General features: G+C 35.1%; 1 protein-coding gene across 2 annotated transcripts; it reads right to left on the reverse strand.

Annotated features, from left to right (window-relative positions):
- Positions 1-7: 7 nt before the first annotated feature.
- Positions 8-25,372, reverse strand: ercc1 (excision repair cross-complementation group 1). 2 transcript variants are annotated; one of them, XM_056465511.1, is made up of 9 exons: positions 25,269-25,372; positions 8,472-8,852; positions 5,910-6,013; positions 3,924-4,023; positions 3,664-3,740; positions 3,431-3,530; positions 3,260-3,331; positions 477-545; positions 8-369 (listed from the first exon to the last, which is right to left on the reverse strand). In XM_056465511.1, the coding sequence occupies exons 1-9, from the start codon at positions 25,299-25,301 to the stop codon at positions 307-309; spliced, it is 999 nt and encodes a 332-aa protein (XP_056321486.1). In that variant the 5' UTR covers positions 25,302-25,372; the 3' UTR covers positions 8-306. The 2 variants fall into 2 exon arrangements, with proteins under 2 accessions (XP_056321486.1, XP_056321485.1); XM_056465510.1 differs by lacking the exon at positions 25,269-25,372 and adding an exon at positions 11,082-11,214.
- Between the last annotated feature and the right edge of the window lie 39 nt (positions 25,373-25,411).

Consider the following 25,411-nt stretch of genomic DNA (forward strand, 5'->3'; position numbering starts at 1 on the left):
CCTCGAGTTTCCATTGATCTGTTTTATTATATGACATGTGGTTTTTACAGGTTTATTCCAATTGCAAATAGAATCATGGAGTTATAACCGAATCTCCCCTCCTACTCGAAAATAAAAACATACGATTACGTCTAAATATTATGGATATTTATTGACCACACATAAAAAATGATATACAAAAAATTATAAACTTACAGAAAAACAAAGCCTAATAATATAACATTTAGAGAGATTGTTTATGTCAAAAACAGCAAAAACGCTCGACACCTTTTCTAAATCTGTTTTCTGGAGAACAGCCTAGAATAATCAACTTTCCTTCTTCTTGGTCTTTATGAAAGGCTGGTGCAACACATCATAAAGCCTTCTTGCCTAAATGAACCAAAAAGAGGAATGGTAATTGAGACATACTTTTGGAGAGGTTAAAATTATGAAGAGCACTTATTGTTAATGTAAAATATTTTAATGTCTGTACACACCTTCTGTGGACCGAGTCCTGGACATAAAACAAGCTCCTCCTTTGAAGCATTAATGATGCCCTCCAATGACTGAAGAGATTAAATGCAATAAGAACATGCAAGTGCTTCAAAATTAGTTGAAAAGAGTTACCAATTATACAGTGCATCTGGACAGTATTCATAGCGCTTCACTTTTCCCACATTTTTTAATGTTACAGCCTTATTCCATAATGGATTAAATTAATTCATTTCCTCAAAATTCTACACACAATACCCCATGATGACAATATGAAAAAAGTTTTTTAAATTGTTGCAAATCCATAGTGGTGCTCTGTGTGTGTCGCTTGTAATCCGTTTAAGTCAAGTCATGATGTATCGTGACGTATGGAATACTGTTTTCGGGTCCAAGCCGCTACTCAAAATATTCGTTTATGAAAACTTTTTAGTCCTATCACACATTAAAGTTAATTTTATATAAAATCATGGTGTACACGACAGTCTCTGGACTTGCTGCATCACAAATACAACATTTTTTACATTTTATAAAAAATTAATCACTTTCTGGCCACTGGATATTAGGCGTGGACATATATATTGCGATCGTGATTTTCAAAAGTATTACATCGCTTTGTAAACGTTTATTATTACCATTTGATGAGTCTCCCCATACAGTTTGACAGAGCGCTTGGACCCGGAAGCCACTTCGTGTGACGTCACACTTAACAAGCGGATAGGCTAAGTTGACTAGACTCTATAACATCCAGCTGGGTGTTTTGGGGAGATCTATTTAATCACTAATCATTCTTCCCTGGCCAATGTGAGATTTTGAAACCCAGATCTAAATGTTTTAGCAGCTTAATTGGAGTTCACCTGTGGTAAATTCAGTTGATTGGACATGATTTGAAAAGGCATACACTTGCCTATGTAAGGTCCCAGTGTTGACAATACATGTCAAAGCACAAACCAAGCATGAAGACAAAGGAATTGTCTGTAGACCTCCCGAGACAGGATTGTCTCGAGGCACAAGGCTAGGGAAGGTTACAGAAAAATTTCTGCTGATCTGAAAGTTCCAATGAGCACAGTGGCCTCCATCATCTGTAAGTGGAAGATGTTTGGAACCACCAGGACTCTTCCTAGAGCTGGCCGGCCATCTAAGCTGAGTGATCGGGGGAGAAGGGCCTTAGTCAGGGAGGTGATCAATACCCCAATGGTCACTTTGTCTCCAGCATTCTTCTGTGGAGAGAGGAGAAGCTTACAGAAGGACCATCTGTGCAGCAATCCACCAATCAGGCCTGTATAGTGTCCAGACGGAAACCACTCACCGCCTGGAATTTGCCAAAAGGCATCTGAAGGACTCTCAGACCATAAAAAACAAAATTCTCTGGTCTGATGAGACTAAAATTTAACTTGTTGGAGTGAACGCCAGGCATTACGTTTGGAGAAAAACAGGCACCGCTCATCACCAGGCTAATACCATCTCTACAGTGAAGCATGGTGGTGGCAGCATCTTGCTGTGGGGATGTTTTTCAGCAGCAGGAACTGGAAGACTAGTCAGGATAGGGGGAAAGATGAATGCAGCAATGTACAGAGACATCTTGAATGAAAACCTGCTTCAGAGTGCTCTTGACCTCATACTGGGGTGACGGTTCATCTTCCAGCAGGACAATGACCCAAAACACGCCGCCAAAATATCAATGGAGTGGCTTCACAACAACTCTGTGAATGTCCTTGAGTGGCCCAGTCAGAGCCCAGAACATGTCTGGAGAGATCTGAAAATGGCTGTACACAGTCACTTCCCATGCAACCTGATAGAGCTTGAGAGGTATTGCAAAGAGGAATGGGCAAAAATTCCCAAAGACAGGTGTGCCAAGCTTCTGGCATCATATTCAAAAAAACTTAAGGCTGTAAGGCTGCCAAAGGTGCATCAACAAAGTATTGAGCAAAGGCTCTGAATACTTATGTACATGTGATTTTTCTGCTTTTTTATTTTTAATAAATTTGCAACAATTTCAAAAAATCTTTTTTCACATTATCATTATGTGGTATTGTGTGTACAATTTTGAGGAAATAATTGAATTTAATCCATTTTGGAATAAGGCTGTAACATAAAAAAATGTGAAAAAAGTGAAGCGCTATGAATACTTTCCGGACGCACTGTAAATAATAATAATTATTATTAATATTATTAAAAATGAAACCTGTAATTTTACAAAATATTATAATATTTTAAATGAACTAATTGTATTTTTATATATTTTAGAATTTTATTTATTTGTGTGATTTAACAGAATCATTTTGCTGTGATTTTTCAGCATAATTACTTTAGTCAGCATCCCATGACCCTTCAGAAATCTTTGTATAATGCTAATATACTAATACAATATCTAATAGGGGGCAACACAGTGGCGCAGTAGGTAATGCTGTCGCCTCACAGAAAGAAGGTCGCTGGTTCTAGCCTCGGCTGGGTCAGTTAGCGTTTTTGTGTGGAGTTTGCATGTTCTCCCTGTGTTTGCGTGGGTTTCCTCTGGGTGCTCTGGTTTCCCCCACAATCCAAAGACATGCGGTACAGGTGAATTGGGTAGGCTAAATTGTCCATAGCGTATGTGTGTGTGCGAATGAGTGTGTATGGGTTTCCCAGTGATGGGTTGCGGCTGGAAGGGCATCCGCTGCGTAAAACATATGCTGGATAAGTTGGCAGTTAATTCCGTTGGGGCGACCCCAGATTAATAAAGGGACTAATAGTAATAGTGAATATCTAATAGGAACAGTCAAGCTACAATTGTGACAAGAAAAACCTTCCTTACAGAAAACGTAGACAGAAGAGTCATGGCATCGGTCTTATTGACAGACTTCACTGTGGTTAAACAATCTGTAACCTGTCAAAAAATAAAAATAGGAGGTAATTCTGACTATTGTGTCAGGTGCATTCTCAAATGAAGAATACATTATAAATTCAGATTTATTAATTTATTAACCTGGGACAGGTAATTTTTCTCCACTTGCTCCTTAAGCAGATCTGCAGGTTTCTTCTCATAGGATTTATAGGTCTCAAGATAGCGGCCTGCTTCTTCAGGACTTGCAAACAAACAGGTTAAAGGAGATTAATTATAAAAGCACAAAAGAACAACAGGAACTTTAACACCTTTTTATTTAAACAGGCCACTTAAAAACTTGCAAGCCTCTCGATTATTTTGAGACATCCTCTTACCTCCAGGCCAAGATGAGTGTACAGTCAGCCATGATGCATATTCGTGCAAACTCTTTCAATGCATGATGAGGGTCTTTCTGATAAATGATGTCCAGAGAAAGAAAACATTATCATTAACTGAATGAAAAGCTTAAAAAAACTCATTCTGAGCATGATGATGTATTTAGCATTTAATTTTGAACCACTTAACCAAAACTAATCATTAAAGAAAGAACAAATAACAGGGAATATGAGTGAATTCATGATTAAAACATACTCACCACATCCACCTGGACAAGCAGAACTCTGAGGCTGAAACTCTGGCCCAGCTGTTTTAGACGCTCATGGACGTAGTTTGGGTTCAGATTATGGTAACGCACACTGTGGTTAAAGAAAAGATATCGCAAACTAAAACATCACATGCTGTATCAATATGAATACAAGAATATTTGCAATTCAGTAAATGAAACCACAAGAGTCAATATTTCTGCAATGATTTTATGTAACTGTTTATTTTATCTATATTATATGACCAGATGAAGCTTTTTGGGATACACCTGTAGACATTCTATTGACTTTGCCATCTTTTTTTATTATTAGAATTGAGTTAGAATGACTTTATAAATCAGGTTATCATAGCAATAACTATCCCTCTATGACTTATTAGAGGGTTTATTTTAATATATATTGAATATTGTGTATTTAAGTGACATCATGCAAGTACATTTTTTCCATATGAGCATGTGAGTGCAATCCCAATATTGACTTAATAAAGCAACTGAACAAACAAGAGGCTAATACTGTGCTGTTGTTTTCAGTATTGCCAATGAATAATTTCCAAACAAAGACAAAGATTAAATATCATATTAGGAATCAACAATAAAATTAAATAACTTTCTCTTTAGTTTCATTTCTAAATGTTCGAATCACACAAAATCTGCAGAAATTCATGTCTGGTCTGAGCCCCTAAACCAGAGATTCGACAGTCTTTAGTGATTGATGATTGGCTGGGCTTCATTTGCCATATTGACCGTTACATTACATAGAATACACATCTTGTGTATTCTACAGTCTTTGACCTAGATAATATATACTAGATTTTTAAACATTCTTTTTAGCCTTCAGCCAACTTTGAAAAGACTTGCTTCAAATTAGGATGGGAACCTGGCTAGTGATTCATTCATAAAAAGCAGTCGCTTGATTAGTTTCTAACTAAATCAGTAATTTTGAACAAATCACTTAAAATATTTAATGAATTAGTAATTAAACCTCGAACGATGCCACCTGCTGTTGAAAAAATTATGAAATTTGTTGTGCTCCCTTCTACGGAACCAGCATGGTAATACTTGTGCATTATTGTAATGTAAGATACAACTCAATTCTAGTTTAAAGATCCAAATAAAAAGCTTGTTCTAACAAAACACAAAAAGCATCATTTTGCCATATACCATTATTTAAATTGAACTGTCACACACACACACACACCAAGTAATTTTAATAATTAGGTTAATTTGCATTTCTCAGTTGATTCTACAGAGATTAGACATTATTGTCATACTAATGACAACTGTTGACCACAGTGTGTTTGCTTGCTGGAATTCTCACTTCTTTCTTTGCAAAGCATGTTGGAGGACGATGTGGTTTCACACCTAACAAACCCAACAGAAAAATGAGCTTGAAGTGTCCCTGTACTTGCTTTAACCCAGGCTTCTACAATTGAATTGTAACACCTGAAACACCTAATATGTTGTTACATTTAACATAAATTAATGTTTCCTGTTATGATAACACCTCTTATAACAAGTCTTATAAAAAAAAAAGTCCCACATACAAAAATAAATGTTCAAGTATTTGAAATATAAATATTCTGTGCAAGCGTAAAATAAATATTCAAATATTCAGTTTTAATAAAAAAAAAAAGAGGAATGTTAAACTAAGCAGACTAAAGGCTATAGTTATGAAACATGTGACAATACTCTAAACTTCAATATGCTGCGGGTTAAGTGTATATGAAATGACAGCTTGTTCATTTCTTTCCTCCATGATTCAGTGTTTTAGAAGCCAAACAGAAACTGATTTGCAACTGACCTTAAATGAGCAGAGTGAACACAGTGCATCCATGTTTACCGAGAAATTTCGGATACCTAGTTTTTTTTTTTTTTTAACAAATTATTTAAATTGACTTGTAATTATTTGTAATGGGATTTAAATTAATTTGGTGTTGTTCATTTTTTTCATTGGTACAGTTCATTGACACACAAATCAACCTGAGAAAGAGAGCACATGTTGTCCGTCCCAAAACATAGTCTGGCACCACCTCTCCAAACTCCCAAGGAACATTTCTCACAAATTTCAGGATGGGGTTGCCCCTCTGTAGACAGATAACAAAATTAATAACATTGATTTAATGCAAGATTAACAGATATTTAATGTAAAACAACGTTGTTTGTTTGTTAAGTGCCATGTCAGCAACTTATAACTATTTAATGGCAAGATCAACATTGATCAACAATGTAGATATACAGTGATGTGAAAAAGTGTTTGATTTTGTCATACTCTTTCTCAAACACTTTTTCACACAGGGTGACGTGGTTTTGGATTTAGTTTTCTTTAAATACTAAAAAATAAACTGGATCATGTGTTTACTTGTGTTATCTTTGACTAAAATTTTAATCTGTTTGACGATCTAAAACAATTAAGTGTTACAAACATGCAAAAAAAAAGTCAGTAAGGGGGCAAACACTTTTTCACACCACTGTATTACATAATAATAATGTGTTACATAAGAATAATGACACATTCAAAAATCAAATAGAGATGATACAAAAGAAACACTTTGAATTTTACCTTAAAAACATTTTATATATTTAAACATCGATTGGGAGATTAATTGGAACTCTAATGTGTCAAGTGTGTGTAAAGATTCATTGGCGCTCAAGCTTTTTTAATGAAGATTAGGACTATTTGTAGTGAGTAGCAGACTAGCAGTATAATGCTAACTTTTACAAAGCAACGATAGAGTCAATTTAAGATACAGTATCATTGTTTGCTTTGGAAATGTAAGAGTAAAAATGAGAAATCAAATGAACAACTTGAAAAGAGTGCCAGGAAAAATTTTTGGGATTCAGACACTTGGTTCTTTACAAGATACATTTGAGTCATGCATGATTCAGCAAGCCAACAAGATTTTATCCGATCATCACGTGTTATTTTCTGAGTATGAGCTGATGAAATATGGCTCAAAATATGGGGTTCCATTATTTACATATATATATATATATATATATATATATATATATATATAGATAGATAGATAGATAGATAGATAGATAGATAGATAGATAGATAGATAGATAGATAGATAGATAGATAGATAGATAGATAGATAGATAGATAGATAGATAGATAGATAGATAGATATGTGTGGATATTATATAAGCAAGTAAGTAAATAGTAAATAAGATAACTGCAATAGTCAGTACATCAAATGGTTAAGGGTTGTGGCTTGTGGGTGTGTTTGTTATGCATTGTATTAGCATTATTGATCATGATTATTTTAATGGACCTGTTGTATTTATAGGAATTATAAAACTAGGATGGTTATTAATGTTACATGGTATATGTTTTCTTTTGGTGGTGTTGATGTACAACATGCCTCTTTTTTCAAAACAAATTTCTTCTAAGGGAGAAAATAAATGTGGTGATCTTGACCTTGATATATTTCACTTCAATACATAATAAATAACTTAAAACTCTTCCTAGAGATTTTTTTAAACATGTATCAATTTCTAACAAAAAATGTTTGATGGCGAGTGAGGATTGACAATGCTTGAGTGGCATTGTTCATGTAAAAGTACTTGTATAGCATGTCTTATGTGTATAGTTTAAGTATTTCATTTTATTTTATAGTACATGTTAGTTATGCATAGTTTTTTTTTTTATGAAATAGCTTTTATGTCCAGTGTTGTGTTTGTATTTATGAATAATCTTTGTAACACCGTTGTCCTGCGAGACACGACATTTCATTCCTCTGTATGTCCACACATGAAGCGGAATGACAATAAAGCTCGACTTGACTTTATATTCCTCAATCGAGTCAACCTAAAGTTATAAGTTCAGCATAAAGTAAATACAGTTTTGTCATGCCTGGTCTCAAAAGTAAAATATGACAAGTGTCTTTTAATTTTAGTGAAAAGTAAATCAGCGGTAAACTGTGAATTCCTTTATATAGATATAGATTTTCTTCCTCATAGGCTAATTAGGTTAGGGGCGAGCACCACCCCTTGTACTTTTTGGATAGATAGAGTAGGATAGTTAGGACTCGGAAGACTCTCCGCGTGTTTATTTTTTATTTTGTTTTCATTGACTTAGTCAGTTAGAGGTTTCTGGGGAGTTAAACATTGTTTGGGTTCTGTTTTTTTTCTTTTCTTTAGCGCCGCTTACGTCCCTTCTGCCAGCTCTTGTTTTTCCCCGTCTTTGTGTTTGTCCCAATATTGTATATATTGTAAATAGTACATTTTTTTTCTTACCATCTTTTTCTTTATTTCTGATTAATTCATTGTTATTGTTCACCCTGGCTTTTGTAAATAAAAATCACAGTATATCTGCTTTGGTTGTCTTTTGAACTTTACTCACTGTATATATCAATTTATTTTAATTGTACATAAATGTCAAACCCCATTCCCTAGACTAACATCAAGGGTTTGTAACAAACTGACACAAAATGAAAGAATCAAGCAAATAAATTCATTATTATATTCATATTGTGCTACTTCACAGAGGAAGAAAATACAAAGCTAAAGATTCCAATGTGCATGCATGATACTGACCTGTCGAGGACTGACAATAATACTGTTTCCAGATCCTAAAAGATGAGGTGGAACCACAAAACTCTCTGAACTCTGACCTTCCCCTTTGGTCTGATCTTCTGTTGGTCCCTCTGATGGTCCCTGCTGTTCAGTCTCAGGTTTTTCTGAGTCTGTGGAGGACGTATTAACTGATTCACTTCCAGCTGTGTTTGCACTGCTTTGTCCTGAAGCATCATTTCTGCTTTGGGCAGCAGATGTTTGTTTCTCTGATCCATGGGCTCCCTGATGGCCCTTGTGTTTGTTCTGAACAACAAACTCTGCATAGGACAGGGGTTGGCCAGGAGCTGGAACAGATGAGGACTCTACTTGATCATTTTTGGATTTGAACAAAGACACCTTCGCCTGTGTGAAGGAAACAGATTACTTGTAAAATTTCAGAGACACTTCAATTTTACATGGCTTTTTATTTTATCACTAAAGTTCACAAGTTTCTTGCAACTAGCTCGTTATGAAGGTCACATTAAAGCAGTTGCTGAAATTATTTAGTATATTTTGACTTTATTAGATCTCTAGGTCTAAAATGCAGCAAATTCTAATATTAACCCACACAAAAAGCCCCCCAAAATTCTTCTGCTTTTAAATGCCCTTTTCGTATACAGTTGAAGTCAGATGTATTAGCCCCTCTGTTTATTTTTTTCCCCAATTTCTGTTTAACAGAGAGAAGATTTTCAACACATTTCTAAACCTAATAGTTTAAATAACTCATCTCTAATAACTGATTTCTTTTATCTTTGTCATGATGACAGTAAATAATATTTAACTAGATATTTTTCAAGACACTTCTATACATCTTAAAATGACATTTAAAGGCTTGACTAGGCAGGTTAGGGTAATTAGGCAAGTTATTGAAAAATATATAGCTTAAAGGGGCTAATAATTTTGACCTTAAAAATGTTTTTAAAAAATTGTTAACTACTTTTATTCTAGCTGAAATAAAACAAAATAAGACTTTCTCCAGAAGAAAAAATATTATCAGACATACTGTGAAAATTCCCTTGCTCTGTTAAATTTAATTTGGGAAATATTTAAAAAAGAAAAAAAAATTCAAAGGGGGCTAATAATTCTGACTTCAACTGTGTTTATAATATTGTTTTAACCTCGTCTAAGACAAAAATGTTAAAATTACAAAAGAAATGTGTATGGAATTAATGTAAATACTGTGACGATATGAACAAAGTATCTTGTGAAATTTTGTGAAAATAAATATCTTCTAAAGACAGAAATATTTCTATAGTTAAATTTCTACTTGTTGTTACCTACTTGTTTACTATGAAGTAAAATACATACTTGATAAAATGGGACAAAATCCCTGATCAGTTAATTTAAGGGATCGTGTGAAAAAAGATCAACAAAAAGGTGAGTAAATAGTTAAAGAATTTTCCACAATTTTCACAACACCGAAGACAGACCAACTAGGCATGGGACGTTAACTGTTTTCAAGGTATATCGCAGTTTGGAAAAGTCAAGGTTTTAAAACCATCAACATCTTTAGCACAACCGTTCCTAATGTATGTGCAAGATTTTTTTATTTACATTTTTTTGTTTTGTTTTTAAGGCAGCAGTCTCTCCAGCAAAAAATATTTCTAAAGATGCCGTTTTAAATTATAAAAAATCTGGTTTTGAAACAATTGAAGACAGCAGAAGTCAATAATTCATTAAGATTGACATGTTTACTCAGACCCATGTTTTACCCAGACATTTAAAAAGAATATGTTTTAGAGCAGTAATCATAATACCGTGATATTTTTATCCAAGGTTATCATACCGTCAGAATCTTACATTGGCCCATGCCTAAGACTAACTACTAATGTTAAGTGTTTCCTTAAGTGTGCTGAGAAATGCACCCCCCTCATAGACTTTCATTAGCATTGTCGATCTACATTTAAAAAAAGTCAAAGGCAATAATTACTTAAAACGTAAAATTATTTTTATTTTGATGGATAAAGCAAGGACAAGAAGTGAAAAGCACTTTAAAATGCACTAGGTTTACAAATAGATGTAAAATAATAATATTGACTGTAGTGTAGTCTAAAATTAGGCTTTTTTGGTGGGTTTTAAACAGACATTTAGGCTAAATGGAAGACATAAAATTGTTGTTGGTAAACCAAACATTAAACAATTTACTTAAGCTCATCGGTATTGTATTTAAAGTCTATCTATTTACTTATTTATCTTCTGTAAGGAAGGGTTACATTCATGAAACTCACCTCAGTCACCCTCATTAGTGTCATAACTCTATTATTAATCTTTTTAATCAGATGCGCCTCCCGTACAGAAATCAAATGAACGATCAAATGTGGTGAATACTTCTGGGAACTGTCTTAAGCGTTACGGCGTGCAAGATTGTTATTTGAGAAATCAACACTTTACGGGTAACGTTAAGCTTGAAGTGTGAAAGTAGTCCTTCCAGTAGTGTTTGTGGGTTGGTTTACTACCACATGCTGCACGGGGGACAAAGTTCACTTTGCATAAATCCGCTAGACTAAATATAACAACAAAGACATTGAGCTTTCAACATTACAAGACAATATAACGTTAGTCTGTTAATCATAGCAAGACAACAAAACCCACCGGACTTCTGTCCTTTGTGAACGCCGAATCGTCCAAATTGATATTAAACTTCTTTTTTTCCATTTGTTAGTTATCAGTAGTAGCAGCACAACACAGAGGAACCAAACATGATCACATCTGCCGCCATCGCATCGAAACAGACAGGCAAAAGTGTCACACACAGAAACATCGTTCAATGAGAGACTCACTACTACTACTACTCGACAACAGATGGCGCCAAAACGGTATTTATTAATTTTCCTCACATCGACCGACTTACGGTAACATTTGTAACATATTTTAGGGCAACACACTTAAATGAGGTAAAAAAAGGAAATAAAAGAAGTTTTAACCTTCTCAGTTGACTGACTATATTAAGAATTGCAGGAATATTTTCTATTACAAGTAAATTATGCCTTATTTAAATGAATATGTGCTCATTTTCTACAATTTAGCACAAAAAATGTCAATGTCAAATCAAATCCCTTTTATTATCACATCATCAGCAGCGCACGTACCATTACGAGTGAAACGCTTAGGTGCTGGCTCCAGACAGTGCAAAATACAACAACATACTCAAAAAAACAAAACAATATACTTAAGCAATGTTAACAGTAATATACGTAAAAAGACAAATACGTGAAAGACAAAAAATATGTTAAGAAAAACACACATTACACAAATGTAGGCACAAGTACACAGTCAAAAAGGTGTACAGAGTTTGACTGTTGGTGGAGAATTATTGTAGGCTATATTGTTTTAAGTATATGGATTTGGTTAAAGTGCAGTGCATGCTACAGCTTGATGGTATGCAATATGGGGTGTGGAAAGAGTTTGTGTGAGGTGTGTAAAGTGTTCATCAGCCTGATAATCTGTGGGAAAATTGTGAAAAAATTGAGCATTGAATGAGCCCACTAAGTTTTGGTTTGGTTTGTTTGTGCCAAATAAAAGTGAACAGAGAGGATTTTGAGTATCATAATTCAAAGTATCAGCACAAAATCAAATACATTGTCACAATTTTTGCACCTAAAGTTGGAGATTATGGCTCAGTAAAAAGTCAAAAATGGCCTTTAAAAATACTGTAATTAAAATCTAAAGACACAATTTTATTAAATGTGATAAACACTTTAAAGTGTATTTAAGATGTTGTCTATCCATTAGACTGTAAAAAAAAAAAACCTGCAAAACAGTATTAATCAAATTAATACTTTTACAATAAAGTAGTTACAATATTTATATTTTTAACACTGATATTTATTGTATTAAAATAAATTTTAAAATTAAATTTTTTTATTGTATTAAATATATCCAAATATTAATTTGCAATTCAGAAGTTACCCTTATAAAACGTATTAATGGTTTTACTACAAACAGGTACTTTAGAAACATTATTGTAAAGCACAAATTACCCAGTTTTGCTACACTAACCAGTTTTAGCAGTAAAAGTGCTGTTATACAAATGGTAGTCAGTCTGCTAAACAAAGTTTGACAACTCACCAAAGTAACATGTTATTTGGCCATCTGATCACTGCATCACGGTAATGATCCACAGCGGAATGAACCGCCAATTTATCCAGCATATGTTTTACACAGCTGATGCTCTTCCAGCCGCAACCCAACACTGGGAAACACCCAATCAGTCTTGCATTCACACACACACATTCACTACGGCCAATCTAGCTTATTCAATTCACCTGTACCGCATGTCTTTGGACAGTGGGGGAAACTCCATACAGAAATGCCAACTGACCCAGCGAGGGTCGAATCAGCGATCTTCTTGCTGTGAGGCGACATTGCTACCCACTGCGCCACAGTGATGTCCTCTATAGAATATAAGAATTTTTTAAAAAGCAGAGTTTGGTTTATAAAAGTGCACCTGATGACTATGACTCAGTGCAGTAAAAAAACATTTTGAGAAAAACTTTAAAAATATTATAATCAAAATCTACAAACACAATTTTATAAAATGTGACAAAAACACTTTGAAATGTATTTTAGATGTGGTCTTTTTATTAGACTGGAAAAAGCACTTTCGGGTACATGAAAAACTGTTTTGCCTGCATTGTTTCAATTTAATATTTTTTTACAATAACATACTGATTTTCCTTTTACTTTAAGAGTTCACACTTAGCTGATGATTGATTATAAAAGCTTGTTTGGCATGTTGTCCCAGGAGAGAGCCCTGAGCTCAAAAGATCCTCAAGCCCAGGGCTCCTTCCAGTTTGCAGGGCAAGAGGAGAGTTTGAGCTCAGGTAGATCTCGAGAACTCCCCTGCTGTAGTAGCTAATGAACAGATAGTGATTGCTCTTAAGAGATAACTACTTACTAGGTGCATGTCTAAGGTGCTGATTTGGATTAGTCAATTAACTTAAGTTGCTTGTTTTTTGGACGGTAAGAGGAAACCGGGGAACCCAGGGGAAACCACGTGAGCATTGGGAGAACGTGTAATCTCCTCACAGAAACGTTGGCTGGCTTGGTAAGGATTAGAACCAGTGATGTTCTTGCTGTGAGGCAACAGTGCTAACCACTGGGCCACCGTGCCACCAATCTAGGAAATAAGAAGGGGTGGAATGGGGTATTCTTCAAAACGAAGATAGCTGTGATATGGAACTTAGGGTATTTATAGTGGCTAAGGAATCGTCTGATTGGTGAATCATAAATTGAATAATGCGGGACCGGCCGCAAGCAATGATAAGCACGTGATCCTCTTGAAATTAGTTTATAAATAAACTTTACTTAAAAATATATTTTAAAACTGTTTATTCTGTTTTCAACATTTTATTTTGTATCAGAAAATATCAATACAATAATTTGCAATTCAGAACTTACCCTTATGAAATGTAGTTGTGCTTTTACTACAAATAAATAATTTAAAAGCACAATAACCGCAAATTGCTACACTGACTATAGGTTAACCATATTTTTGCAGTAAAATTGCAGTTATACAAATCAGAAGTCAGTCAGCTAAACAAAGTTTGACAACTCACCAAAGTAGCATGTTATTTGGCCATCTGATCACTGCATCATGGTAATACCATGTCACCTAATTTCTATCATAAAATAAAATACATTAAAAGTCATAACACACATTTTCTTCTGTCCTTTTACGTTTCCTTTATTGTCAGTTACTTTCATGAATGGACACTGCCTGAAGCCTCGTTCATGATTATTTCATCCTATCGGCCCTCAGAACATCATGTTTAGTGTTTGTGTTTTATTAGAGGTTATCCAATTAAAAAAAACAAAGCCTGGCAGACATCTGTGTATTGGCCATTTAACCCTGCTTGTGTGTATGTGGATGGCGTTTCGGGACATCCTGCCACTGTGCCATAGCATAGTGGGTCCCACAGACAGATGGTGCCAGCTTCATGCTAAAGTCATGTTCATGCCCTCCAAGAGATGCTTTTGTACACACACAAACCTTTGGCATCACACCAATGCATGTCAGTCACTGTTCAGGACAAAACAATATCATACGCATGGATACAAACACACTTAAGTTGGGTTTTCATGTCTCATGGGGACTTTCCAAAGATATATTGATTTTTATACTGTAGAGACAGTATTTTCCATCCCCTTCCTCCAACCTAGCCATCACAAGAAATTTTCAAAATGTAAAAGTTTTTAATCTATAAGATATCATATTTTATATTAAAACTTTCAAAAAATTATTTCACCCATATTTTAACTTTTTGTGTTTTCGTAAAAGTTATTTGAGAGTCATGTAAAGTTACTAGACATTTTACATTCATTTATTTATAATAATATAATATTAGCTTTTTAGATAAAATCACTTTGGTTTTTAAATTTGATTCAGACACCAAAATGTTACGATCTGCGGTGGCTGAGAGACATGCTGCAGTTTAAGAAAACACATGCAATTACAAAAAACGGCAGCAAATTAAAAAAATATCTTCATCAGTTTGACAGCACACATGCTGCAAATCCTCACAACGCAAACACATTTTTTATAAAAACGCGCAGCATCTTCACACAACGCAAACAAATGAATAAAATCGCTGCATTTTCTCACAACACAAACAAATTAATAAAACATGCTGCATTTTTTCACAACACAAACAAATAAATAAAACGTGCTGCATTTTTTCACAACACAAACAAATTAAAACACACTGCATTTTTTCACAACACAAACAAATAAATAAAACGTGCTGCATTTTTTCACAACACAAACAAATTAAAACACACTGCATTTTTTCACAACACAAACAAATAAATAAAACGTGCTGCATTTTTTCACAAAACAAACAAATAAATAAAACGTGCTGCATTTTTTCACAACACAAACAAATAAATAAAACGTGCTGCATTTTTTCACAACACAAACAAATTAAAACACACTGCATTTTTTCACAACACAAACAAATTAAAACACACTGCATTTTTTCACAACACAAACAAATTAAAACACACTGCATTTTTTCACAACACAAACAAATTAAAACACACTGCATTTTTTCACAACACAAACAAATAAATAAAACGTGCTGCATTTTTTCACAACACAAACAAATTAAAACACACTGCATTTTTTCACAACACAAACAAATAAATAAAACGTGCTGCATTTTTTCACAACACAAACAAATTAAAACACACTGCATTTTTTCACAACACAAACAAATTAAAACACACTGCATTTTCTCACAACACAAACAAATTAAAACACACTGCATTTTCTCACAACACAAACAAATAAATAAAACACACTGCATTTTCTCACAACACAAACAAATAAATAAAACGTGCTGCATTTTCTCACAACTGAAACAAATAAATAAAACGCGCTGCATTTTCTCACAACACAATGGAAATGTTTCAAGGAGACCCTAAAATGTGACGAACCCGGCTATTTAGGTTATGGTTATGAAGTCTAATAAATACTGAAGTATTAGTATAAAGTAAAATACTCATAAAAAAATAAATAAAAAAGCTCAGATTTTAAAGATCACCTACAACTTCACTGAGACCTCTTGAAACATTTCCACTTTGCTCTGTTCCGCTGTGTGAAAATGCAGGGCGTTTTATTAATTTGTTTGCGTTGTATAAAGATGCAGTGAGGATTTGCAGCATGTGTGCTGTCAAACGGATGAGTTATTTTCTTAATTTGCTGGTGTTTTTTGTAATTGCATGTGTTTTCTTTAACTGCAGCATGTTAAGCTCTCTTGGCCACCGTATTCACCTTTTTCTCCACGTACTAGCGGGTGCAGCCATTTGAATCTTTTTGGCTTGATACTTCCGGTCTCATTCACGTCCATTCATTTTTAGAGGTTAAAAATAGCTCATAATGTTGCTTTATGTTGCAAACTGATCTTTTCTTATCATATTATTCTACTTTTTATATATTGTCATGCAAACACTTGATTGTAGAGTGAGTAGTTTGACCGTTTTCTGCCGTTATTATTTCTAGTCATTTCTCCCATAGGCAACTGAATCGGAAGTCCTAAAACAATCGCAAAAATGAGGTCACTTCCGCATTGTAGAATAAGGTCAATAAATAGCTAGTAATATCAAATAGAATATTATGAAAACAAACATATTTCACATAAACTTATTAAATATATGGCACTTTTTTTTAAACTTTCAATAGCATTTTTCCATAAAGTCCATTTTTGACAACACATAAGATTTGCTGTCATTCATTTTCCTTTGGCTTAGTCCCTAATTTAGCAGGGGTTGCCATAGCGGAATGAACCGCCAACTATTCCAGCATATGCTTTACACAGCAGATGCCCTTCCAGCCGCAACCCAGTACTAGGAAACACCCATACACTCTCACATTCACACACACACTTATAAACTATAGCCAATTTTGTTTACCCAATTCACGGGTTGTGGGGAAAACTGGAGCACCCAAAGGAAACCCACACGAACACGGAGAGAACATGCAAACTCCACACAGAAATGCCAACTGGCCCATCCGGGACTTAAACCAGCAACCTTCTTGCTGTGAGGCGACAATGCTAACCACTGAGCCACCATGTCGCCATTTCTCACAACGCATGTAAAACTAAATGAATGAGCAATTTTGATACTAAGTCCCTTTTATATAGTTTAAATACAGTGCTTTTTGATAGTTAGTTACTTCTTCCACCAACATTTTTCAATTTACATTCTTCATCCATTCATTTTCATATAAAAAACAGAAGAGATGCAACAGGCAAGTTCCTGATGTATTATTCCGTCATTTAGTTCTTTCTAACTGTGTTTTCTGTCTCCTCCTCTCTCTCTTTCTGTATGTTGGCACTGAGCCTGGCTCTGGCTGCATTAACGGCCACCTCCAGACCTCCAGCCCCTCCCTCAGGTCTCTCTCCCTCCCCTCGCAGAGCTCACGCTGGGCCGGCTGTGTCGAGCTGTCAGCCCCCGGCAGCGGTGTGTGCGCGTGTGTGTCGGGGCAGAGGGGTAACGGTCGGGTCCGTGGTGGCCGCTTATCTGCCCTGCCATCGCTGGGCGAGCGAGAGGACAGATTGGCCCTCCAGCTGTCCGACTGAAGGACTCGCAAGACCCCTCACTGAGGAAACCACATGCCCTGATACACAACACGCACATACACACACATATCTTATTGAGATGGCCACATTCCCTGATACGTACACACACGAGTCACCCTCAGCTGAAACATATGCGATTCAGCAGCACACTGACTGTACCATCCTGTGCCAAATGTGCCGAGGGCCCTCTTACTCATGAGGTTCAGAAAAACTGCTTTTTTCAATGTGAATGCACACAGCGTACGCACTTTAGGAGCACCGCTGTGTGTCATTTAACCACATTGAGCTAGTTAAGTTAGTCAACGACATTACTGAAGTTAATGCAGTTTTTAGAGGAAATAAGAAACTTGAAGCAGTTAAAAGTGGGCAAGATTGATCGTCTAGACCAGTGTTTACACTTTAGTGCTGTCCACTTACAGTGCTCAGCATAATTGAGCACACCTCATTTTGAAAATTAACATTTTAATCCTATTCCCAGTGAATATAGGCAATGTATTTTGGTGGATTTCAACAAAACAGATTTATTAAACAGATATATTTATTAAAATAATATTTTAGTCACCAAACATCTTTAGAAAATTGAAAAATAATACAATTAAATTCAACCAAAATATAGCAAAAAAAATTCAACTACAATTTTTTTGCTTCTCTTGATTTGTCCTCTTTTCTAAATTAGTATTTAATATCTTTCCCAAACAAATAAATTAGGGTGTATTAGTTTTTGGACCGTTATCGTTACTTATTTTGTTAGATAAGCTCCAGATTAGGCTTCAGTACTGACTAAGCTAATGTATAAGCACAAATATAATATTGTAGAGCTTCCTATTAAAAATATGAATTTAAAAGATAGATATGTGAGGGTGTACTTGTATATGCCAAGCACTGTATGATAGGATTGATTAAAGGTGCATCTTAATATCAGATGTAACAGGCCTTTAGGTCTTATAGCCTAAACAGTTTTTCAGCTGGTTAATCTGGGAGATCATATACAGTAGCACATCTTAGGCTGTTTCCTTTTCTTTATATATATATATATATATATATATATATATATATATATATATATATATATATTATATATATATATATATATATATATATATATATATATATATATATATATATATATATATATGAGTGGATTTACTTTTTGCATTTCATTGACACTCGCTGAATCGGTCTAATGAAGTGTTTTATGCAAGTAGGATTACAACCATATCATTGTTGTTGTTGTTGTTGTTGTTGTTATTGTTATTATTATCGTTATAATTATAATAATTATTATTATTTAATAAATAATTATTACAATTATTTGGATCAAAAACGATGGAGATAACCCTGTGTTACTTTCACACAATTAATATTGAATAATATCTATGCATTAAATATTTATTTCACTCTTTGCTATAATACCTTTAAACAAGTTTGATTTTTCATATTTTTAGGCAAAATGTTTATTTTGGAGATCTTGATCTTGAAATTTTTTATTTTTGAGATTAAGAACTTGAATTTAAGATGAGTAAATTTAATATTAATAATATTCAACCCCTGGGACACAAAAGAATAAAATGTAAAAGGATATTTGCAGCCTAATAGAAGTTTGTGTAATGAAACATGTAATTTGAGCTTACAATTTATTTTATATGAGTGATTATGAATGTGGTGGTCTATTTTGATGGTCTAGTTGTCAGATCCCCTAAACAAAACCATTTTATGGTTATTAATTTGCTGCTTTTATTATTATTATTTAGCCAAACAACTGAACATCAGATTTGCAATATGGCCTGGTTTAAACAACATATATTCTCTATGTTCTACAGTTACTGTCACCATAGATCATGGCATTGGTGCTTATTGTAGCAGACACACTATACAGGAGCCCTGTTGTTGTCTACAACATTAATAACATCTTCTCTTAGCACACAGACACATAATGAAGTGTGTTTGCTCAGTCAGGTTACAATACATTGGTCCCCATGTCCCAATGCCACATATTATGAGAATTCCCAGTCAGGCTTCGTTACACTATCTTACCTCCCCCACCCTCAAATCTTGGGACCAGCAATTCCCAAAACTGCCTGTTAGCTACAATATCAATGCACAGTTTTTCATTGGCCCCTGGTGACTCCATCTTGTGTACGTGTGCATCTGTACACAAACACAGAGAGAAAGTGAGCATGAGAGAAATTAAGACAAATATGTGTGCTTTGCGAGTATATCATAAAAAAGTAAAGATCGACAATAAGTAGGGTTAAATAAGACCAAGATGTTTTTATATGTTTGTGTGTGCACTTGTATTTGTAGGTGTGGCCCTTGGGACAGTCAGGCCGTCTTGAGGGCCTCCAGGGGCCTATGGTAGCAGGCTGCATGCTGTCTGTGTACAGTCTGTTTTCCAGGTGTGATAGCAAGCAAATCCTTATGAGCACAATTAAGCTGAGAAAGGGTTCATACAAGGCAAAATATTCCAAGGTGCACTTTTAGAAAATACAGTGAGTTGCTGAAAGAAGATCCAAGTTTATTTTAGTTCATTTTAAGAGAGAAATAATGTGTTTTGTAGGTAAAACTGAAGATATAAATGGAGCCAGGTGTGGAGAGTACCAGGAAGCAATTAACAAAGACAACGAAAATGCCCACTAATGAGAAAACGACCAAATCTCAAGTGGGAAAGAGCAGGGCGAACGCTGCCCACTGGATTTGAGAGGTCGGGCATCTTGGGAATACATCCTCTCAAACCACTAAGCCTCAAAATATACATGATATTCCACAAAACACCACACACTAAATGACCTCGTCTACCCACAGTGCATCTCCATCCAGATCCAGGGCTTCTTCCCATGACCTACTTCCCCCCTCGTGTGGTGCATTGTTGTGTGTTTGTGGCTGCTGAATGCGCCCTTCTTTTGTGGCTATTTGTGCGACCTGGGGGTTAAGACCCTTGTGTTCTCCCCAGTCTCCAAAACAGGCCTCTAAACAACCGCAGCAACAATAACAACAAAAAAAGCAAACGTTGATGGCAGCCGAACTAGGAAGCGGGCCGTGACGGCATTGCGCCAACACAGTGCCGCCTTTGTCAGCGCTCACATGCCGTATTGTGTGGCACGACATCATCGCCTCCCAGCAGCTGTTGCCGATGGAAACGAGCATGACTGTCAGCCGTGCTGGATTGTGTAATGCTTGGGCATCGGGCGCGATGACTCAATGCGTGTGTGAGTTTAGTTTGGGTGACCGTTTTTGCCAGGGTTGTGTTTGGGTTTCATGTTTCAGGACGTATGCTGACGTTCACTCATATGTTTTCCTTTAGCCTAGAACATATTTTGGACAAGTAACACAAATATCTCCAAGGAATTTGTTAATTAGCACTTAACGGGACCCTTACAAAAACTAAACTTGTAATCCAAAAAAAATAAATAAAAAATAGATTGAATACTGGTTAAGCTGAGGTAAGTAGAGCACAACTACCCTGTAAAACCCAAAAAGTTAAGGTAACTCAAAACATTTGAGGAAACCGATTGCAACAAACCATTTAAGTTCATAAAATAATCCTTATGAGTACTGTGAACTTACTCCATTTGAGTAAATGAAGCAATTTAAGCACAGTAAAACCTGACAAATGAGGAGAACTCAAACCATCTGAGTACTGTAAAACCCAATAAGTTATGGCAACTCAAACCGTTTGATGAAACCGATTGCAACAAACCATTTGAGTTAAAAAACTAATCCATATGAGTACTGTGAACTTAGATATTTCATTAACTCATTACCTTCAACACTGAATTCAAAACTCTTTTCAAATGATAAGTACATTTTGAGTTAACTACACTCATTTCATTTGATAAAGTTGACTATTGGGTTTTACAGTGTATGGTAAATTTCTGGTTCACCATCTGACAAACATCTTCACCCAAGGCAAGTGAAAAATTTGACCTTCATCATCATTTACTTGCCCTCACATCATCCCAATTTCTCTCTTCTGTGGAATATTGCAGATCTATTTTGAAGAACGTATCAGTGCCTTTTCTGTTTATACAATGTAAGCCAATGATAACTAGAGCAGTTAGTTTACCAATATTCTTCAAAATATCTTCATGATTGTTTGCCAGAGCAATGAAAGACATTATGGTTTACAAGTAACGATATGAGGGTGAGTAAAGTTGACAGTATTGTCACTCTTGGGCAGTGGTGTAAAGTAACAAATTACAAATACTCAAACTACTGTAATTGAGTAGTTTTTCTCAGGAATTGTAATTTACTAAATACTTTTATAAATGTGTACTTTTACTTTCCCTTGAGTACATTTTTAGTGCTGTGACGTTGGTTTAAGATGTTGGGTCGATGTTGGAGTTTGGTCACTTTCTAACAACCTAAAATCAACCAAATATCAACATCATTTGACGTTGTTATTAGACATCAAAATAACGTTGTCCTTAGAAGCCGGCAAGACATTGAATTTCGGTCATCTGACATCACAACCTAAACCTAACCTAATATTAATGTCTTTTGACGTTGTGTGCCTGATGGGCAATAACTAAATGCACTACAGAATGTTACTGTACGTTTACACTTTAGCTTTTTACAATGTAATACTCACTACTCTTGAGTACCTTTAAAAACTCTTTTACTCATACTTTGAATAATATTTACAACAGATACTTTTACTCAGCTTGCACTACATTTTCTGTGCAAGTAATAGTACTTTTACATAAGTATGATTTACCAGTACAACTGCTCATGGGTAATCTATCCACTTTAATATCTGACATAAATGCATTACAAATAAGCTAATCTTGCATCTTCTAATGGAGACCAGACAATAGTCCAGCTAACATTTTTGTAATTGATAAATAAGTAGTTAGTACTCAAGATTTGCTGCAGATATCTTTGTCGTTAACAAAATTTAGGCAAGCAGCTGTTGCAACTGTTGCTCTGCCATGACTGCAATTAAAAATAAGTTTGATACCTGAAAGCTAAAACTGATGCAACGTTTACAATAATAACCACTATGTTGTATTTTTTGGTTAAATCAATTTGTATAGTAAGAAGTGTCTGTATTCAGACTCGGCCGATATGTTAGTTTAGAAACAAAGGCACTGTTTACATATGTTTCTTAACCAGGTAAAAATCCCATTGAGACCGAGATCTCATTTACAAGGGTGACCTGGCCAGGAGGCCTGCAGCACACGACTTATGAAAAATCATATATATAAAAATACAGTTTAGTTGTTCAGCCATACCAGATTACAATATGTTAAAAACACAAACATTAAGAAATGGACTGTTGATGTTTGCTATATAAGATAGAGCGAAATGACCAAGAGACTGGGTCATCCAGTGGGTGTACCTTCTTACATTTAAAGAAGTGGTCAAATGTTTTTGAACATCCACATTAATTAATTCTTGAATTTTTTATCTAAAACTGTACATTTGGTTCAATGGCAAATAAATGTAGAAAGCACAATGTCCTGATTTTAACACAGAATAGTTGTGTTTTAATTTTTAGGCACAGTTTTGCGGCTTTTACAGCAGAAAAAGCTGCTGCTTTCTTTATCTATTTCTTTTGTCTCCTCTTATGTTCATATATAAACTACAAGCTTATTAATTAAAATAATAATTAATTAATTAATTAATTAATTAATTATAATAATAATTGTAAAAATCTGAAATAGCCTCATGAAATTTCAAGATGCACCTAAAATTCACTACAATATTTACATTCATTCATTCATTTTCTTTTCGGCTTAGTCCCTTTATTAATCTGGGGTCGCCACAGCTGAATGAACCGCCAACTTATCCAACATATGTTTTATGCAGCGGATGCCCTTCCAACTACAACCCATCACTGCGAAACATCCATACACACTCATTTACACACATACACTACAGACAATTTAGCTTGCCCAATTCACCTATAGTGCATGTCTTTGGACTTGTGGGGGAAACCCATGCAAACACGGGGAGAACATGCAAACTCCACACAGAAATGCCAACTGACCCAGCCAAGGCTCAAACCAGCGACCTTCTTGCTGTAAGGCGATCGTGCTACCCACTGCGCCACAATGACGCCCTACAATGTTTACAGTTGAACTCAATTTGACCTTCTCTGCACTTTTGAATGCACATGTCTAACTGTTCGATATTTCAGTACCTCACTAGAGAACTTGCTGTACTCTAGCAAGATGCTTAACTGAAAAATTGTCAAAGGTGCTTAACTGACGACAATAAACAACACAGGCCTAATTTCATCTTCATGGATGACAATGCTCCAGCTCATTAGGTTGCTGGAAGCTGGGGTTCCTCAAATGGATTGGCCTGCACTTTCTCTAGGCCCGAATCCCATAAAAAATCTATGGGATCAGCGGAGTCGCCATGTAGAGGCTTGTAAGACAACAAGTCAACTTGTGAACAGCATGAGATGTCATTGCCAAGCTGTAATTGATGGTCAAGGCAATAATGATAAATTGTTGAGAAATTAGCTTTTTTTTGTTGTGGCATGTACCCACCACTATTGCTGGCTTTTGCTTTAATAAATAGTTTGGGATGAGAAAATAGCCTTTGCAAGCTTCTAAATAAATGCCTTACATTCATAATATCATATCACTGTAGCATGAACTGTTTGCAATTTTCATAAATTTCACCCAAAAGCCAAATATTCTAACTTTTTATGAGCACACTGCAAAAAAATGATTTTCTTACTTAGATTTAGTTTCTAGTCTGAATATCTAAATATTCTTAAATCAAGGAGCATTTTCTAGACAAACAAAACTTATTGTCTTGATTTTAAAAAATTATATCACAAAATTAAGTGAGTTTTTTCTTAAAACAAGCTAAATAATCTGCCAGTGGGGTAAGAAAAATTATCTTGAATCTTAAAATTGTTTTAAATAGAAAACAATATTATTTTTCTCACCCCATTGGCAGATTATTTAGCTTGTTTTAAGAAAAAACTCACTTAATTTGGGAACATTATTTCTCAAAACTAGATAATACTTTTTACCTTCTAGAAAATGCTTCTTGATTTAAGAGTTTGTAGATATTTAGACTACAAACAAGAAAATTCTAAGTAAGAAAAGCCTTTTTTGCAGTGTAGTGTATAGCCACCCATAGAAACCCCCCTTCAAAGAAATCAGGAAAGAGGCCCAAAGTCATTTAAAGTGTCAGATTAAAACACCAGATGTAGACAGCAACGTTTCGCTCACTTGATTCAATAAATCAAAATGCATGTTGATGCCAGTTGTGCACAGAAGTATTTAAATGAAACCTCTTCTAGATATAGATCAACAAGCATGTTGCATCTTCAGCATTGCCAAAAGATGTGCTAAAGGGTGCATTACCATAAACTTTCTTCTTACAGTAATTCCATTACTTATTTAAAACCGGCAGAGAAGCAGTTTGAAGAGAATCTTGTTGAGCAATTCAGTTGACGTTTATTAATCTCTTGACATGTATGCAAACTGCACAAAACATGTATAACAATCTATCTGTAAAAAGCATAGATGCACCACACATATACTTAGATGCCTCATTAGTAGTTTCTGTAGGCCACTATGTGTATATTGGAATAATTAAAGTCTCTGCTCTGTCTAGTGTCAACTAATGGCCTCCGCTCTAAAGATGATAAGAGTATTGGTGCTTTCTCTGCATACTGGCATGTCATGAAACTGCACAAAACTCAACACACCTTGCTTTCCTCTTTCCTTACCTTAATCCATGCTTTTTTTCCTCCTTCCTCCATCCTTAATTGCTCATAAATGTCAGAGTCACTGAGTCTCCAATGTTCTTCTACTAAATTAACCCATATTCCCCCTGCATGCACACAAACACACACACAAACAGACACAATTA

Source organism: Danio aesculapii, chromosome 9 (genome assembly GCF_903798145.1).
Source record: "Danio aesculapii chromosome 9, fDanAes4.1, whole genome shotgun sequence".
NCBI lineage: Eukaryota > Metazoa > Chordata > Actinopteri > Cypriniformes > Danionidae > Danio > Danio aesculapii.